At 48.8% G+C, this 19,660-nt stretch overlaps 1 protein-coding gene across 4 annotated transcripts in view; it reads left to right on the plus strand.

The window, feature by feature from the left end:
- Nucleotides 1-1,106: 1,106 nt before the first annotated feature.
- The window catches only part of CABP1 (calcium binding protein 1), a 41,437-nt gene continuing 22,883 nt past the window's right edge, over nt 1,107-19,660 (plus strand). For 2 of the 4 annotated variants that reach the window (XM_034438470.3, XM_034438471.3), the window contains exon 1: nt 1,140-1,788. In XM_034438470.3, the coding sequence (XP_034294361.2) occupies nt 1,273-1,788 (516 nt within the window). In that variant the 5' untranslated portion in view covers nt 1,140-1,272. Of the gene's footprint in view, nt 1,789-19,660 lie in introns of all 4 variants that reach the window. The other 2 variants (XM_060683538.2, XM_034438472.3) reach the window with 2 other exon arrangements.

The following is a 19,660-nucleotide window of genomic DNA, read 5'->3' on the forward strand; positions in this document are numbered from 1 at the left end:
TGGCGAAAGGAGAGAAAACTGAAGCTTATTTGTGAAAATGGCCACTCACCAGTTATTAGAGTCAACAGAGACTCTGAGCCAATCAGCTCACAAAGATGAACTGCAGCACCAGCAAATCGGGTCAACCGTCTTTTGACAACATTGTCTTGTACAACTCATATGGAATTCAATAGGTCTGGCTGGGACAGCAACGTGCTGGCCAATAAAAGTACTACACTATCATTAAATGCCTCTGAAGGAGTCATCAGATTTCAACCAGATTATTTCTTAAAATGTTGCAAACCTTGCAAAATCCAACAGCAGATGACCCCAAACTTTGGCCAGTGTTAATAGTAGATGGGGAGTGTGTGTGTGTGTGGGGGGGGAGAGATCATGACTAGCCACTTTGCTAACCAAGTTGAACTTGAGAAATAAAATAGGATTAGTCCTGGTTAGTAGTTGGTGAGTAGTTGGATGAGAGGCCTCAGGAAATCCCACGACTGTAGGAAAGGCTGGGAAGTAAACAATAGATCCTGGAAAAGGGCAATGACCAATCACTCCTGCATTGTTGCCAAGAATACTTGAGATTATGAATTTGGTTGGAACAAGATTTTATCCTTATGTTACTATTGCTGAATTTGATGTTCTTGATGTTGCCTCAAAGCCTGGCTGGTGCCAGTACGACCTGAAAAGATAGTTTGTTCCTGCTTTACTCCCCACCCCCCATGAGCTGAAGATGACGGACCTTGCAGCCAGCCAACTCACCTAGAGAAGAGGTACACCAAGACAAACTGGGTGGTCGGGCAGGCAGGGCAGGCAGACTAGAGCCACTGTGTGTGTGTGTGTAGCATGAATCTTCCAAAAGAAAGAGAGGACTTCATTCCACTCCTTGCTTGAAAGGCGGGCCCCTAATCTTCCTCCTCTGCGGGTTCATTCATCGCCCCCGCCAGCCTCGGGCCGGTCGCGTGGCCTGCACCCTTTCAGGGCCGCCCGTGGCTACCCCGCGCTCCGGAGGCGCCGCACTTCAGCACCGCGGCTGCGGACAGCGCCAGCGGGCCAGGCGGCAGCTGCGCGTCGAGGCAGCCCAAACGACGCGACTCGGAGCTGCCTCGGCGCGCAGCTGCCCGGCGCGCCCGCCTGCCCCGTTGGCGCTGTCCGCAGCCGCGGTGCTGAAGCGCGGCGCCTCCGGAGCCGTTTCCCGCGCGGGGGGGAGATCGCTTCGGCGCCGGCCACAGCGCCCCGCCCTCCGCCTTCCCGCCTTAAGAGCCGCTCCGCTCCGCGGCCGTGCCGACCATGAGCTCCGCACCGCACCAGAGCGACTCCAAGGCGCCCCTGCGGCGAGCGGCGCGCGGCGGGAGCGGCAGGCGGGCACCCGGCCAGCCGCCGCCCCCGCCGCGGAGCCAGAGGCGGAACGGGCGCCCGGCGGCCGCGGCAGAAGCAGAAAGCAGCCCCTGCCCACCGCTCGCCGCCGAGCCCAGCGCCAGGAGGCCCCTCTGCCAGCCCGACGCCCCGGCCAACGGCAGCCTCCGGCGGCGCCCGCAGCAGCAGCAGCAGCAGCAGCAGCAGGAGGCAGCGCCGCGGCGGGGGCGCCCACGCCCCCAGGAACCCTCGCCAGCGGCCCCCAGCCCGGACGGGGAGCAGGACTGGACCGCGCGGCGCTCAGACTGGGGAACCTCCGCGGGCAGTCCACGGGCCACCCCGGAAGCGCTGCTGCCGGCCAACGGCAAGAGCCCCGCGGCCAAGCCCGGCGTTGACGGCGACCCGCTGGTCCATCAGCTGCGCCCTGTCCTGAGCGCCGTCTTCGGCCAGGTAGGCGCTCGCCCTCGCCTTTCTCCCTGGGGTCGAAAACTCTGTTCTGGAAATGCGCTGCTTCAGGGCTGATGGCATAAAACTTCTCTGAGTTGTCAGGGGCAGCCTTTAGACAGGTTGGGGGAGTGTTTGGGGGTGACTGAAATTCGGGCAACTGCAGAAAACACGGAATGGGGATGGAAATGGCAAAGCCCACCAGTCCTCAAGTTCTATGTCTAGTCAAAATGGGGAGGGAAAGGTGGCCACCTGGCAGGGACAAGAACACCTAGATAGGATGTTAGGTGTTCCCGTTGACAGAGTGTGGGCACTGCCTTGGAACTCCCTGCCTCCTTCTTTGCCTTCTGTTTAGAGGCTTGTGCACCTGTTGCAACAAAGGCTTGACCTACCACAGGTGCACATTTGTCTGGAATTGGCCAGGTTAGGCTTTGTGTACCTGCAGGGCTGGTCTTGGTGTTACTTTCTTGTGTCTCCAGGGGACAGTGTGGTCTGCTACCTGTGAAAGTGGAGACTACACACACACACACACACACACACACACACACACACACACACACACAGCGTATTTACACAAGTACTCAGATCAATTACTCAGTTACAAACCTAACAGTACCATTTGCACAGCATGATAAATGTGGTTATGGCTTGGCTAATTTTATGCAGGTTTGTCCTGCGAACCCACTTCATTTGTTGTGCTAGAGTCTGGGCTTCCAGAATGTGGGTTAATTCAGTCACCCTCTTAATCACATTGTATAAATGCAGCCAACAGTAGTAGGGGTGCAATCTTGCCATCCCTGACCAGCTGCTGGGATGCTGCTTGATCAGTGCACCTCCATTCCCACAAGGCCTTCTCCATCCCAACAAGTGTGCCAGGCTGCCACCCGTTGCTCTGCTTCGCAGTGGCAGAAGTGGGGAATGTCTTTCAACATCGCTTTTCTTTTTCATTCTCCTGCGTCCCCCGAAGGTTCAGCGTCCACTTGGCAGAGGGCAAGGGAGATATCTGCCATCCTAGTTTTATTTCCTGAATTGTGCCCTGGGTCTGATTCTGTGCATGCAATTAGTCACAAAAATTTGGAGGAGGGAAGAATCAGGAGGAGATTGATGGTGTGCGAGCTTCATCAAACATCCTTTTGACCCAATTCTGAGGCCTCCTGAAAGGCAGGAGGAAGAAAGCTGGAGGACGCCTAGGCAAGAGGGAAGGCAGAGACAGGGATGCCCTCCCAGTCTGGAGAGGAGATTGAGGAAGAGGGGCTGGCTAAAATTTCCCGCATAGAGGGCAAGAGTAAAAGTGACTCTCCTGAACGGGTCATCCTCAGCTATGGTGCTTTGCAGTTGGCAGGCACATGCTAAAACTGGGATAGAGCCCAAGAGGTAGGAAAAACTGGTCCTAAGAAGAAAACTGCGACCATTTCCTCCCTCATGACTTTAAATGTGCACCAACCATGGTGGGAATGAACCTCAAAGACCTCACCAGTCCTAGTGGGGAAAACACTCTTTGAGGGAAGGCTAGATTTTGCTTGATACCTTTTCCAGAGAGCTGGCAAAAGTGAGATGCCGGGCTAAATCTCGGGAATCATGGCCTCTGCGTAATAAATCTGCTTTTTATGATCACAACCATTGCATAAAGGGGACATACTTAAAAAGCAGCAGAAACAAAATGTAATAGGCCATTTAAAGTCAGAAGTTCTTTAGATTGGCTGTACAAGCTCAAATACAAAATCTGGCACTTTGCAGTTGGCATATCATGCCCCTTTTTAACTAAAAGGATGGAAGGGCAGGTTTCTGGGCACCCAGGGAAGTGCTTATAAAAATGAAGTGGAAAGGGCTAAAAACAGGGAGGCAGGCAAGTGGTGGGAGAGAAATGTCCTCCTGCGATCCACTGGTGTATTGAAAGCTACAGCTGTGCTTTGCAGGATTTCAAGAAGGAAAGCTGTGCAACAGCCCGGTGTTTCTCAATCACATCAGCTTTGAGATATGTGGACTTCAACTCCCAGAATCCCCCAGCTGGCATGTCGAAGTCTGCCCATGCTGAAATTGAGAAATGTGCCATAGACCAGCTTGCAAACTAAATGCCAAGCCCTCATTCTGAAGTTTCTCTTTTATATTCCAGCCTCTTTCAGGGCAATGCAGTGGTAACCACTGACATCCGAGCGAAAGATCGTACGCTGCAGGAATGGGGCGCAAGTCATAATCCTGTAGCAATTAGTTGTGTGCTTGGTTATGTTGCACAGTTGTCCCGGGCATGCTTCATCGTGATTTGTGATGAAAAGGAAATTAAATTGTTAAAAAGAAATGTAAGTTAAGTTAAAATTAAAAGGAAAGAGTAGCAGATGATCCAGAAGGCCGTTCTCCCCCGGGAAGGGTCCTGAAGAGGAAGCAAAAGTCTCTGGAGACCAAGAGGTGATCCAGGCAAGACTGTTCTGGCTGCTCCCAGAATCCTCAAATGATCCACCAAAGCCAGAGAGAGTCCCTGACTTTGCTTTCAACTGCCTTATAGGAGAAGGGTGGGCTCTGCTCAAATTCATCTTTTTTTATTCCTTTCTTAATAAAAAAACTTAACAACTTAATCCAGGAGTTGGAAAATAACATTTTCCAAGGGCAGTTTCTCTTCATCCCTGTAGCCCTTCCAATGGATTGGACTACAAAGGCCATCGTTTCTGGGCTTGCCTGGCGATAACGTGGCTATATTCTAACATATCTAGTGTGGGGGTGGGGGCGGGGGTGGGGGGATGACACACCCAATTGAAAAAGGCAGCCATGGTGACCAGAAAATAATAGTTTGGCATTGGTAATGAATAAATTGTACTTTAAAATCCATGGCTGGGCAAGATTTTTATAGAATCAATCAAAATGACAGAAGAAGCCTCTGCATAAGAAATCCCCCAGGATTTTCCATCAGACAAGAAATTTGAAAACACCTTTGAAAATTAGGGCAGGTGCTGAAGCCAGAGAGGGATGAACGTTGGTTGTAAGATGCGGTTGAGGGTTGAATGCAACGCATTGCTGGTGTCTGGTTATACCGAATCTTCAGGGGAAAGAAATGGGGGGGGGAGAGCAGCTGGGAAAGCACCAAGACTAGAGTCCCTGTTTTCATTTTGCATTGGGGTGAGGCACATGGACAGCAGCTCCCAGGTATGGATTACAAGAAAGTGCCGGAGGAGGCTGGATTGGAGGGAACCGAAGCAAGTCAGAGAGCTTCTGCGTGGGAGAGAGATGCTGCGGAATCTGCAAGCCATTCCTGGGAGGTGCTGCAAAGGAGCCCTTTGTCAATCAGACTGCAGGGTTTCGGGGGGCAAAGTTGCAGCTTCTGTACAGGCTGTGTGGTTTCAAGGTGAGAAGCTGCCTGTTTTCCCGAGCCTCCCGTATTTGTGATACAGGAAGGGGGAGGGTGTGGGGCTCCAGGGAAAGATCTGGCAACTTTCTCCCATCTGATGCCCCCCTCTTGGCTGCAGGAGTCTGGGGAACGGGGCACGTAAGGAAAGGCCTGGCCAGGTTTGGCATTTGGGCTTCTGCTGCTTTTGGCACAGCGTGCTCGGTTTTCAGTGTCACTGACTCTGCGCTCAAGCTGAGGTGTCGCATTAGACTAATGACCGGTTAGTGCGCCTGGCTGGTGGAGTAATTGCTAAAATCTTAGCCAGGCGGAGTCCTCTGTGGGAACGGGGCCCAGAGCCAAGATGCAGCCAGCTGGCTGAGTTGCCCAGTGGGAGCCAAGGTAAAGAAGAAGCGGCTGGAGCACTGAGAGAAGTGGAACACCCCCCCAACACCCCTTAAACTCAGCCTGCTTGTCCTCCTCTTCCATCACCAGCAGCCAGCAATGTCCCACGGGGCCGTTGTGAGCCCGAAGCCAGGCATAACTGCTCTCAAGATGGAATGGTGCGTTCTGCCTACAATGAGAGCATTATTGAAGCTGTTGGGGGTTCCTCTGTCTGAAATGCAGCAGCTCAGGAGAGCGAGACCGAGCCCCTCTCTAAGCCCCGCTGGTCTCCTTGCAAAAGATCAGCTTCTGGTGCGAGCGGCATTTCTGATGACGCTGAGGGAGCTGCCCAGGTTTGTAGTGCTCAGCTTTTCATGCCAGTAGACCCTTCCTATCAAATGGCAATGGAGACTAGCATCAGTCCTTACAGCTGCTTCAGTGAGGCTGTAAAAATGCTGTCATCATTGCTCTTCATCCCTGGCTGCCTGGCTGCCCAGGCAATACAGACAGGATCACCTTTGGTGAGCATTTCAGGTCAGCCCCCACCCCTAACAGCACCGCTGCGATGGCCCCAGAGAGGCTCCAAGGGCATTGTGTGTGTCTGTGGCTTACTAGATGCAATTTGCAGGAGGCGGTTAGGAGGTAGATTGCAGTTGTCTCTGGCTGTGGCTAATTTATTAGGAGAGCAACATTCCTAAATGCGTCACTTTGTAAATCATTGCAAGAAAGTTCCTCTTCCAAGGAGATTACAGTCTAGGCAATGACAAATGTGAGACAACAGTCGACCGAGGCAAGGAAAGCTTCGGAGTGCAGCTGCTGTACATTTCCTTAAACCTGCCTCTGGGAGTGGGCTTCGTTCGGAGGCCCAGAACTTTGAACTGGATGCAAAGGTCTGCTTCTTCTTTCAAAAGCCCCATGTTCAGGCTGCAGAAGTGGGCAGGCAATGCGTGTTGAAAGGGGCGAGACTGAAGAGTCATAGGACTGTAGAGCATAAAGAGGGCCTGGGGTGGGGAAACCCAGAGCTCTGCCCCCCTTTCAAATCCCCGCCCCCCCAGCAGCAGGTGCCCATCCAGCCTCCGTTAAACACCCTCAGCAAAGCAGAGTCTCCTCTGCTGGGGAGCTCTTCTTGCTGGGGATTTTTTTTCCTGGTGCTGTCCAAAATCCATGTCATTTAAGCCCCTTGAACAACATTGAAAAATTCTTCCAAATAGCTCTCAAGATGCTGTCATATCACCTGTCCTCCACCGTGTCTTCTCTTCTGCAGGCTCAATCTTTTCTTCAGTATTTTCTTTGAGGTTTTTTTATCATCTTGATTTTCACTTCTGGGCACCCTCCAGTTTGTCAATGTCTTTTTTTCCCTCTTCTTTTAGATTTTTACCTTTAGATATTTAGCATTTATTATATATATTTTATATATAATGTTTTATATATATATAAAACCTGAGAAAACATATATATAACATTATATATATATAAAACATATATATATATAGCCATTATATATATATGGGTTATATATAAAATCAGGGTTATATATATATAAATAACCCTGATTTTATGACCTCTTCCACATGTTTCCAACCAATACAGCCCTGAGCTTTCTTTTGCCAATTAGGCCCACAATACTTGCTGATGTCATTGCTTCATCTTGTTTTAGGTCTCGTTCGTGGATGCTTTTGATCAAGTGGAATCCATTCTATGACTGCCTTGGTCCACCTGCCCTCAGTTCTTCTTGTTATGTGACCTGCCCAGTTCCATTTCCATTCTTTTGCTCTCTTAATGAACTTGTATACTTTTGTTTATTCTCTAATCCATGTGCAGGTCTTTCTATCTTGAGTATATATATATATATGTATGTATATATATATATTCTTTAATTATGACAATAGATTCCAAAATTTCCATTGCTAAACAAGAAAGTTGTTAAGCAAGTTTTGCCTCATTTTATGACCTAGTTGTAGGTCAAGGACTACCTGTAGATAGATAGATACAGATATAGATATATGGATATGGATAGAGATTAAGAAAGGGAGTATGATGACTCGGCAGTTAAAGAGCTTGGGTTTGAGACCCCATGCTCTGCACAACAGGGTGAGTTTTTTTGTTTTTTGTTTTTATCAAATATATATGCCGCCCTTTTCCCATAGGACTCGGGGCGGCTCACAGAATAAAAACAACATAACAATAAAATAGTACTAAGACAAGCCAATTTAAAATCCCCAAACAATTAAAACCTCACGGCAGATCAGGGAATTTGCTGAAAAACCCATGTCTTCAGGTCGGCACGGAAAGTGTGGAGGTTGGGGGCCGTCAGGAGCCTGGTAGGTAACCCATTCCAGAGGGTCGGTGTGACATTGTCTGGCCGCCGGCACCCGGAGGAGGGCAGTCCTATGTGAGCACACTGGGTGGTGGAAGGCCGGTAGGAGGTGGTCTTGAAAGTACCCCGGGCCCATGCCATGAAGGGCTTTATAGATAAGTACCAGCACCTTGAAGCGGATCCGAAGGGCCACCGGCAGCCAGTGCAGCTCGCGCAGGAGAGGTGTTACATGGGAGTAACAGGAAGCTCCCGTAACAACCTGCATGGCTGCATTTTAGACCAGCTGGAGCCTCAGGGTGCACCCCAAGGGCAGCCCCATGTAGAGGGCATTGCAGTAATCCAACCGAGAAATAATGAGAGCATGAGTGGCTGTACAGAGGGCATCCCTGTCTAGGAAAGGGCACAACTGGCGCACCAGGCAAACCTGTGCAAAAGCCCCCCTTGTCATGGCCGTCAGGTGATCCACCAAGGACAGCCATGAATCAAGGAGGACACCAAGATTACGAACCCTTTCAGAGGGAGTAAGCAACTCCCCCTCCATCCGAAGTGATGGGGATACTAGATCATGAGATGCCGGCATCCACAGCCACTCAGTCTTGGAGGGGTTGAGTCTGAGCCTGTTCCTGCCCATCCAGACCCGTACCGCCTCCAGGCACCTAGACATCACGGAAAGGGCATCCCTGGGTTGATCCGGGGTGGAGTTCCCATTACTTGCTTCAGCTCCTGCCCAACTAGCAGTTTGAAAACATGCAAATGCAAGTAGATAAATAGGTACCATTTCAGTGGGAAAGGTTACTGTGTTCTGTACGCCTCCGCGTATAGCCATGCTGGCTACATGACCACAGAAATTGTCTTCAGACAATGCTGGCTCCCTCAGCCAAGAAATGGAGATGAGCACCATGCCCTGGAGTTCGGACACAACTGTCAGGGATACCTTTACTTTTAGAGATAGAGATATATAATTCAAGTTGCGAGAACATATCTCTTCCTCTTCCCGTGAGGTGGGTTGGGTTGAGGGAGAATCTGGAAAGAGTGCAGAGAAGAGTAACAAGAATGATCAGAAGGTTGGCTGCTAAAACATACGAAGACCAAGAGAGAAGAGCAATGATCTTGACTCTGTACTTCGACGAAGGTCACCTAGGATTGCATTTGGGGTTTCTGTAGCTGCCTGACTCTGTTGGCTCATGTTTAGAGGGAGATCCACATAGAGCCCTCTGGCCTGATATACCCAAGAAGGCCTCCCCCGTCTCAACTACGATTTTTCCTGTCGTAGTGAAGGAGTCAAGCATCTTCACATAATATTGCATAGCACTTTGCATCTCCCCAGACTGAACCAAGATTCTTCTTCTTCTTGTGCCATATCCGTCATTGGATGTTGGCGATCATGTTGGCCATCCTATTTTTATCAACAGCTGCACGAAAAAGTGCTGCTGAGTTTAGTCCAAACCGGCTCCTTAGATTTTGAAGCCATGATCTTCTTCTTCTGCCTGGGCCTCCTTTGCCTTCAATTTTTCCCTGGAGGATTAAGTGAAGGATGCCATATTTTTCTGGGTGTTGCATCCCATGTCCAAAATAGTCTAACTTTCACTTCTTTATGGTTTTGATAATTTCCCTTGGCTTTCCCAGGCAGAACCAAGATAATTTGGTTTAATTGTACTAAATCCAAACTTAAACTTCCGTCATCTCTACACACTTCAGGAAACCTGGTGTAGGCTGTTTATCTTTGTTTTTCCCCCTTGAGTGTAGACAACCCACTGCTGTTGATGTTGTTTTGCAGCTCTGCAATTGGATTTGATCAGCCGAGCAGGACTCCCACCCCCCCTTGGAGCAGAGCCCGGGGAGTTCCGTTAGTCACATTGCACTGCCTTGACTGACACTTTGGTTTTCTCAAGACACTCACAGCACACGAGGCATAAAGAGAGGGGGGCCAGGGATGCAAGATTTCAGGGAGACATGAGATGCAGAGGCTTACATCAGTGGTGAAATCCAAATTTTTTTACTACCGGTTCTGAGGGAGTGGCTTGGGGTGGGGTGGTGGGCGTGGCAGGGGAAGGATACTGCAAAATCCCCATTCCTTCCCCACTCCTGGGGGAAGGATATTGCAAAATCCCCATTCCCACCCCACTCTGGGGCTAGCCAGAGGTGGCATTTGCCGGTTCTCCAAACTACTCAAAATTTCCACTACTGGTTCTCCAAAACCTGTCAGAACTGCTGGATTTCATCCCTGGCTTACATGCTTATAAACGCATGTACCTGTAAAGAGCTGTTGTGGCCCGCCAGTGGCCTGTGCGGATCGTGGCTGATCCTGACGACGAGGAGGCTGGTGTGGGGTCGGGCCAGCAGCCTGCACAGCCAGCGCTCGCGTCGGACAGCGAGGAGGCTGAAGAGGATGTGGTGCCAGAGGCAGAGACTCAGCCGGGGCCTTCAGAACCTCCAGAGGCTCCTTCAAGTGGAGAGAGCAAAGTGGAGGAGCCTCTCCTCAATGCTCGAGCACGCAGGGCTGCCAAAAGGCAGGAGTGGCTACTCAGGAGGAGGAGGTCTCCTCGAGAGTAAGGCTTGAGGATAATTGGCCACTCCCTTAGCCTATTTAAGTCACACACAGTTAGTAAGTTTCTTGCTGAAAACAACTTGTATTATTATCAGAGTATTTTGGTTTATCATATCTTGTTTTCTGGGCTGGTTGCCAACCTTTGCCGGTCTTGTTTATTCTTGTTACTTAATAAATTTGATAAGGACCGTTGGTGTGTGTCAATAACCTCGGAAATCCGGAGCTGGGGCAAAACAGAGGCTTACATCAGTGGTGAAATCCAAATTTTTTTACTACCAGTTCTGGGAGAGTGGCTTGGTGTGGTGGGCGTGGTGTGGGGTGGCGTGGCGGGCATGGCAGGGGAAGGATACTGCAAAATCCCCATTCCATCCCCACTCCTGGGGAAAGGATATTGCAAAATCCCCATTCCCACCCCATTCCAGGGCCAGCCAGTGGTGGCATTTGCCGGTTCTCCGAACTACTCAAAATTTCCACTACCGGTTCTCCAGAACCTGTCAGAACCTGCTGGATTTCACTCCTGGCTTACATGCTTATAAACGCATGTACCTGTAAAGAGCTCCGTGTAAAAATCTCCAATTTTGAAGCTATCCAAGCTATGAAGCTCCTTCCTCCGCGTGAACTCCAGAGCACATGGAGTTAATAACCACGACTGTGTGCTGTTAGCAAGAGTCCAAGGCTGCGCCTGGACCTTGCAGTGGGAAGACCACTGTTTGTGTTATCGGGCAACAGCAAAGTGTTCCAAATTCATTCTCAGCAAGGTTTCCCCTGGGCCCAGTTTCTTCCATGTTGCTTCTCTTGACCTTGACAGGAAACATTGATAGCTCTTTGTCCCTCTGCACCAGTCCAAGCAAGCCGCCTGGCGCTCTGCTTGTCTGCTTTTCTGTTTGCAATGATGCTCTTCCCCAGCCTGGCACGGTTCCTTCCAGCCGCTCTTAGGATCACTCCAATTCCATCCGGCTCAAAGAAAGAGGGGTGCAATATCTGCTTGCGGGTCCCTCTTTTGGAAATCTCAGCGGCCCCGTTTCCATCAAAGGAAGTTGCTCCTCAAGCCAACTGGGCTTGGAGACTCCCCTTCCCTTCCTTAAGCAAGCGGCTACTCCCAGCTAGGCTTCTTCTTCAGGGGTGAACCCCAGCAACTCAGCTGTTTCTCTACAGCTCTTCTGTGTGGATCTAGCCACCCAGGTAACCTAAATGGATGGCCACCATCTTGGGCTCAGAAGACTCTTCTTAGCATCAAGAAGTCTGTTCTAATTCTTCCGCGAAGTAGCCTTCATACTTTTGTATATACCTGCTTAGTAGGGCTTTTTGGGCCCCCCAAGCGGTGTTCCTTTTTATACAAAGTCAGCTCATTGCTCCCACAATCCGGGTCCTCATTTTACCTACCTCGGGAGGATGGAAGGCTGAGTCAACCTTGAGCCTGGTGAGATTTGAACTCGCAGTAATTGCAGGCAGCAATTTAGAGATATGGACACTGTTAATTGTGCCACTGACCAACCTAATCCTTTGTTCAGAAAAGGATATTTGTAGCTCAGGGCAGAACGTGGTGCTCTCTGACCTTGGTTGCTTGTTTACAGACATTTCATAATCCAACTAGGGAACAGCATCAGTGCTAGAAGGGACAGGGGTTTGTGAAGAAGAGGAGGAGGAAGGGGAGGGGGAGGAGGAGGAGGAGGAGGAGGAGGAGGAGGAGGAGGAGGAGGAGGAGGAGGAGGAGGAGAACTGTGGGGTCCTTGATACACTCTGAGCTTGGTTGTTTGCTTGCAGACATTTGATTACCCAACTATGTAGCATTATAAGTTCTATCAAGTGTGGGCTTTAGACTCTTTTTATATACAAATATTATGTTTTGCATATAAACAGGGAACAAACCCCGCACGTACTAGCACTGGTGATGTTACCTGGTCATGAAAGTTCTGCCAGCAAAGAACCCAGCACCTCTTCCTTTCTCCCTTGTTTAGCCCAGGGCTGGAAAACCAGAAGATTTGGGCCTGGAGGCTCCCTAAATTGCAAAAGCCACATGCAAGTTGAGATTCCCAGGCAAGAAAGGAAAGCAGATGGCTGATAACCCATAATGGGATCTGTCTAACTGCACCCAACTGAATTAACTACAACTGGCTGCGTTCACACAAGATGGTGAGCTGTCAACCATGGTTTACAAGCCCCGGTGGCTGAGTTGTACCACTCAATGAGCCACACCAAATAGCCCCATTATAGCTTGATGTGCTGGGAAATGAGCCACTGAGCAGAAAGCAGGAGCCCAACTTTGATTTGACTTTCTCCCTTCCTTCTCCTCTTCCTCCCAGTGAGCCTGCAAAACTCCTCCAACAATTCCTCAGAGGGAATCCGGTCCCTGGTATAAATAAAGTTCCCTTCCCTGCTTCACAAGGTGTTTGTCCCATCCAAATCTCAGCCATTAAGAGAACTCAAAAAATAAGAGACAGAAGGCAAGTCTTGTACTAAGCCATAAAAAACCGTAAGGATTCTACAGATCCAAGTATTGGAGCCTTTGGAAATTTTGTCTGTCTTGAAATTTCTCTTTTCTTTCTTCCAACTGGGTTAGCGGGGGAGGGGGGGATGGCATAAATTCTCAGTATTTTCATTTCTTGGGATACACAATCATTTATTAGCTGGATTATAATAATAGCAATAGCACCTAGACTTATATATCGCTGTACAGTGCTTTACAGCCCTCTCTAAGCAGTCAGCCTCTTGCCCCCAACAATCAGGGTCCTCATTTTACCGACCTCGGAAGGACGGAAGGCTGAGTCAACCTTGAGCCTGGTGAGATTCGAACTGCCAGATTGCAGGCAGCCAGCAGTCAGCAGAAGTAGCCTGCAGTACTGCACTCTAACCACTGCGCCACCACAGCTCCTAAATTGAATATCATAAGTTGAATATTATCCCCTACTGCAGGGTCTCCAAACCATGGCAACGTTAAGACTTGTGGACTTCAACTGCCAGAATTCCCCAGCCAGTGAATTCTGGGAGTTGAAGTCCGCAAAGCAGAGTGGATGATGAAGCAGAAAAAATCATTAGAGATAGTCCTCAACCACAATTGAGCCCATAATTTCTGTTGTTAAGTGAGTTTTGCTCCACTTTATGACCTTCCTTGCCACAATTGTTAAGTCAATAATACGGTTGATAAACGAATCTGCTTCCCCATTGACTTTGCTTGTCAGAAGGTTGCAAACGACCCCAGGACAATGCAACCGTCATAAATATGAATGTCCAAATTCTGATCATGTGACCATGGGGATACTGCAGTGGTTGTAAATGTGAAGAAAAGTCACTTTTTTGATGCCATTGTATCTTTGAGTGGTCACTAAATGAATGTTGTATGTCAAGGACTACCTGTATGCTTGGCAGTTGTCAGACATCCCCTCCCCCAAAATGGAGTGAATCTTCCAAATAGATTTCTTTGTTCTTATGGACAGAAACTTGCCAGATTGCTACCCACATGAACCCTGTATGCTGGGAACTAATAAGAAGGGACTGTCTTCACCCTCTTTCTCTCACACAAACTCTCTGAACTGAGTCATTGCTTTCTCCTCTGGAACGGCCCGCTCCCTCCCGAGAAACCACCTCCCCATTCCATTCCATCTCAACCTCCACAGTAAACCACAGTAACACTCCAATATTCACCCATCTGTTGCGATGTCATCACGTGTCTAGGCACTGGTATCCAAACAGCTGCCTCAAATACATCAGTTGTGGTGTTTGCGTGAGGATGTTTCTGTCCCCCTCTTGCAGCTCCTCTCCTTGGACACCAAGGTGCAAACTGGAGGGAAGTAGAAGAGGAAGACAACAGACAAGGTGTGCAACCACTTCTCCCCCTTGCCATTCCTAGACCTTCCACCATGCCTGAATTGCAAGGGCAGCTCTTGTCTCCACACTGGAGGCATTAAATAACATTTTATTTACGTTATTTAATGCTAGAATCCTGGAGTTGAATGCAATGATGGCCAACCCTTTAGATCAATTCAGTAGAGCAGGAGTGGGCAATGATTTATTTATTTATGTTTTTTTTTATACTTATATGCCGCCCTTCTCCCAAAGGACTCGGGGAGGCTCACAAAAATTAAAACGATGAAAACAATAAAAATAGCTACTAAAATAATAAATTAAAATCTCCCAATTAAAATCACCCATCAGATCAGCAAATTTGTTGGAAAAGCCATGTCTTCAGGTCACGGCGGAAGGAGCGGAGGTCGGGGGCCGTCCGGAGCCTCGTGGGTAACCCATTCCAGAGGGTCGGTGCGCCCACAGAGAACGCCCTCATCCTGAGCACCACCAGCCGACATTGTCTAGCTGATGGCATCTGGAGGAGGGCAGTCCTATGTGAGCGCACAGGGCGGTGGGAGGCAGGCAGAAGGTGGTCCTGCAGGTACCCTGGGCCCATGCCATGTAGGGCTTTATAGGTAAGTACCAGCACCTTGAAGCGGATCCGAAGGACCACCGGTAACCAGTGCAGCTCGCGCAGGAGAGGTGTAACACAGGAGTAACGGGACGCTCCCGTAACAACCCGCGCGGCCGCATTCTGGACCAGCTGGAGCCTCCAGGTACACTCCAAGGGCAGTCCCATGTAGAGGGCATTGCAGTAGTCCAAATGAGAGATAACGAGAGCTTGGGTGACTGTACGGAGGGCATCCCTGTCTAGGAAAGGGCGTAACTGGCACACCAGTTACGTGATGGTGATTTTATGACTTTTGGACATCAGCTGCCAGAATGCTGGCTCAGGAATGCGGGGAGCCGAAGTCCACAGGCTGTAAAATGGCCATAGCTGCCCACCCCTGCAGTAGAGGAACTCAAATGCCAGCGTCCCAGGGAGAGAGCTGTCCAGCCTCTGCCTGACCACGTCTGAGCCAGAAAATCACAGAACTTCTAGAGCCTTTGCTGTCAAAGGGCTCTTCTAGTTTTTGAATATCCAGCTGGAATCAGCCTCCAGAGACCGCCTCTTTGTAAACAAAACACCACTGCTTCCTGGAAGCTCTTAATTTATTACCGCCTGACATGTGCTAATAGAAAGTAATCAAATATCAATAAAGGAGGATATATGTAGCTCAAGGTTGACCTGATGGGTCCTTAATGCTTTCTGAGCTTGGTGGGTTTTCTTGCAGATGTTTCATTACCCAAACAAGGGGGGGGGTGGCTGTTATTGTTCTGACCCAAATTGACCCAGCTCCCCAAACATGACAAACCCTGTGAAGTGAACTCAAATATTCCTTTATCAGGAGTGCCGGCAGCCCCGGCAAAAAGTTTCTCTCTCACCGCAGGCTAACACGTCCGGCTGGCCGGAAGATGCAGTTGTCTGCCACATGTATTCATCTCCGCCCCCTGCCTTTTGTTCTCAGAGCTAGGGTGGGGCTTCGCTAGCAGCAGTGGCTCTTCCATCCCAAGAATTGGCCCATAGATTTCCACTGCTCTCCTCTCCTCTCCTCTGCCTTCTGTCCATCCTTGTGTCAGGCACTGGACCCAGCTGTTCCTCCTCCTCCTCATCAGCCACCTCCAGACCTGGGGGCTGTTGACTCTCCGTCTGAGGGCTGACGGACAGCCCAGGTTCCGCCTCTGTCTCTCTCTCTGACAGCTCCCTTCCCTCTTCCCCCTCGGAGCTCCCAGGTTGCCTCAATGCTGGCCCTGACTCCCACACCTCCTCCTCCTCCTCCTCTGATTTGGCTGCTGGAGGGGCAGACAGGCCACAACAGTTACATTATTTTATTAATTTATTATTTGATTATTTTCTTCTATTAGTTTTATTTTTTTATATGTGATGTTTTTATATTCCTGTAAGTCACCTTGAGTTGCCATGTGTGACTAGGTGACAATATAAATTTTCTAAATAAATAAATTAATTAATTAATTAAATAAATAAATAATGGTCAATGGTCAAAGGTAAACTAGGTAGTGCACTGATGATGTTATCTAGATTGGGTAATCTGCAAAAAAAAACCCACCAAGGTCAGAGGGCACCAAGGACCAAAAAAGAGCCCTGGTAGCGCAGCAGACTAAAGCACCCTGTTATTAAGACCAGCTGCCTGCAATTACTTAGGTTTCTTAGGTGCATCATGCCTAAAACCAGCTGGAGCTTCAACTGCACCATTGGGATTTTTTTGGGCGTACTATGGGGATCCCTGAAGACAATCAGTCCGTGGCCTTAGCAGGGGTTAATGCGCCTCCCCTGTCTTTTTCTCCCCCTCCTCCATTTTGAGGGGACCTTGCGAATTGGGCATGTGGCAAACCAATGGCTGCATAACTAGCATCTTTCTTTCTTTGTGGTGGTGGTGGGAGCTGAACTTGACTTGGAGCGTGGAGTGTAGCTGGGCAGCCCTTCAGCGCCGCAGCTGCTTCCTTCCCTGGTGACAGTAAAGGGGGGTCTGGCAGTCGGTGTCTTTGTGCTTGGAAAACTAGCTGTAGGAAAGGTGACGGTGAAACCGGTTGAGCTTTTCCAGGAAGCAAAGATCTCTTCTGTAAAACCAGCCTTGAAAAGCCTTCCTCGAAGATCGCAAAGTCTCCTGTCTGGCTGAGTTTTTGGAGAGACAGGCCGGATGGGCAAATTTTGCACAACTGAAGGTCACCTCCACAGTGGACGGTCCTGGCTTAGCTGCACTGGCTAGTTTTAAAAGTTAGGAAGGAGGGGGCTTTTGATTTCCTCCCCACTTCCTGGTACTCTTCTTAGGGGCTTTCGTTTCAGTTCTCCTGCCTGAGAATGGTGGGATATCATGTTGTTGCTCTTAGGAGTCAGGTCAAGGCCAATCTTTTCAAAGAGAGATTTGGCAGACCATAGAACAATCTTTCTCAATCTTGGCAACTTCAGCTCCCAGAATTCCCCAGCCAGCGATGGAGCAGAAGTCCCATGTTTAAAGCTGCTGGACTGGGGAACCAAGCGGCCTTTTGTTCTGGGAGGGGCCATGCTGTTTCTTGGCCTGTCCTGCTTGGCAGAGTACCTGGAATCCTTGATTTACAACAGTTCGTTTAATGACCATTCAGAGTGACATTGGGCAGTGAAAAAAAATGACTTATGACCGTTTTTCACACTTACGACTTCATTGCAGCATCCCCCATAATCACATGATCAAAATTGACGCCTGGCAACTGGCTCGTATTTATGACGGTTGCAGTGGATCATGGGATCATCTTTTGTCGCCTTCTCACAAGCAAAGCCAATGGGGAACCAGATTCACTTAACAACCTTAACAGTCATTCATCAGTGACTGAACAACTGTGGTGACAAATGGGGCAAAATCCACTTAACAACTGTCTCACTTAACAACAGAAAGGATGGGCTCAATTGCGTCTACCTGTATTTGCAGCCTCTCTCCTTTGACTCTGCTTATGTTTTTCCCAACTCTAAACTAGGCAGCAGTTGGGGATTTTCCTGTCGTCTGCTTGGTGCCACCAGGAAGGTTGTGTTGGGCTGAATCTCACAACACAGAGGCCAGTGAAAAAGGCAGGCGAGCAGAAAAGAATAGAAATACAGCTCTGGTTTCTTTTGTTGCCTACAATTACACTTTTAAAAATAATGTAAAAGTAATTTGCAGACTTTTGTTCTCAACTTTTGCTTTGCGTTTATTTATTAAATTTATATATGTGACTTTGGGGAGCTTAGAATACAATAAAAACCATTATTGTAAAAGATTAAAAAGAAGCAAAACGGTAACTTTATATTTTATATTTACACTGTTCAGTTAAATTACCTAAGATGTTCTTATTGGGAAAGGATATACTCATTTTATGTGCTTCTGAGGCTTCTTCAAACATTATTGAACCCACTAACTACAGTGCAAACCCACAAACAAAAATATAGTTTGTTAATAATGGAAGAACAATATCACCTGTGCCTGACTATAATATGAAACTAACAATCCTAATTATTTAATTTAGTGAAAGGTACATCTAGCATTTAGACATCAACTACAATACCTAGACTGTGATTCTTTTTTCTGTTTTGACTGAGGCGGATCCTTAAGCATACTTGTTTGTAGCTTGTCCCATTGTGGTTGAATATATGTCAAAGCACCTACATATAAAATTAATCTGTTTCCCCTATGGTAGAGAGACTCCTCTAAAATGACTTTGTGTTAGCCCAGCAGTCTTTAAACTTGGCATCTTTCAAGTGGACTTCAGTTCCCAGAATTCCTCAGCCAGCATAGAATTCAGTTCCCAGAATTCTGGGAATTGAAGTCCACAAGTCTTAAAGTTGCCAAGTTTGGAGACCCCCATGTTGGCCCATTGCAGTGGAAACCCCCCCCGGGGCCACAGGACTCCTCCAAGAACGGGGTTGTTGTTTGGGTTTTTTCGTCAAGAGACTGGATTTTTGGAGACAAGGGCTGCTTTGGCTGCATGAAGTGGTTGTCGGAACGTAGCAGTGAGACCAGAAACCTTCTTGCCAGGGGGCAGCAGCAGCAGCACCGCCCAGCCTCCCGGTGCCATCCATGGGCATTCTCCCTGAGCAAACCTGGCAAGGATCAGAAGACCGGCTGAGAACTAAGGACACAGCTCCACCTAGTGGCAGGTCAGCGCTGCGGGAAAGGCAAGCATTCAAACCCCAACAGAGGACAGTGTCCGACCCAGCAGCTCTTGCCACAAATGAGACTTCGCTCCTCAGCCGCCCCTCTTTGGAGCCGCTTTTCAGTGTTCACAGAAGTCCGTCTGGACTGGAGCAAAACTCCAAGGGGGGAGGGGGGAGAGATCAAGCTGTTGGTTGGCAAAGACAGAAGATGGTAGAACAGCAGCTGCCTCTGAGCCCCTCTGCTCGTCTTACAGGGCCAGAAAAGGCCCTTCTGCATCATCCCGGGGGCCAGGCAGCCATGCCAAGTTGAACATCCTTCCAAAGATCATTTAACACAGGGGTCTCCAACCTCGGCAGCTTTAAGCCTGGCGGACTTCAACTCCCAGAATTCCCCAGCCCCCTAGGGGCCTTGGTGGCGCAGCAGACTAAAGTGCTGTTAAGTAACACCAGCTGCCTGCAATTACTGCAAGTTCAAATCTCACCAGGCTCAAGGTTGACTCAGCCTTCCATCCTTTCGAGGCAGGTAAAATGAGGACCCGGATTGTGGGGGCAATAAGCTGACTTTGTATAAAAAAAGAACACCGCTTGGGGGGGGGGCGAAAGCCCTACTAAGCAGGTATATACAAAAGTCTGAAGGCTATTGCTTAACACATTGTAAGCCGCCCTGAGTCTCCGGAGAAGGGCGGCATATATAAATCGAACCAATAAATAAATAAATAAATAAATAAATAAATAAATAAATAAATAAATAAATAAATAAATAAATAAATAAATAAATAAATAAATAAATAAATAAATAGATAGAAGTCC

Source organism: Pantherophis guttatus, chromosome 17 (genome assembly GCF_059756535.1).
Source record: "Pantherophis guttatus breed Tessera chromosome 17, ASM5975653v1, whole genome shotgun sequence".
Lineage (NCBI taxonomy): Eukaryota > Metazoa > Chordata > Lepidosauria > Squamata > Colubridae > Pantherophis > Pantherophis guttatus.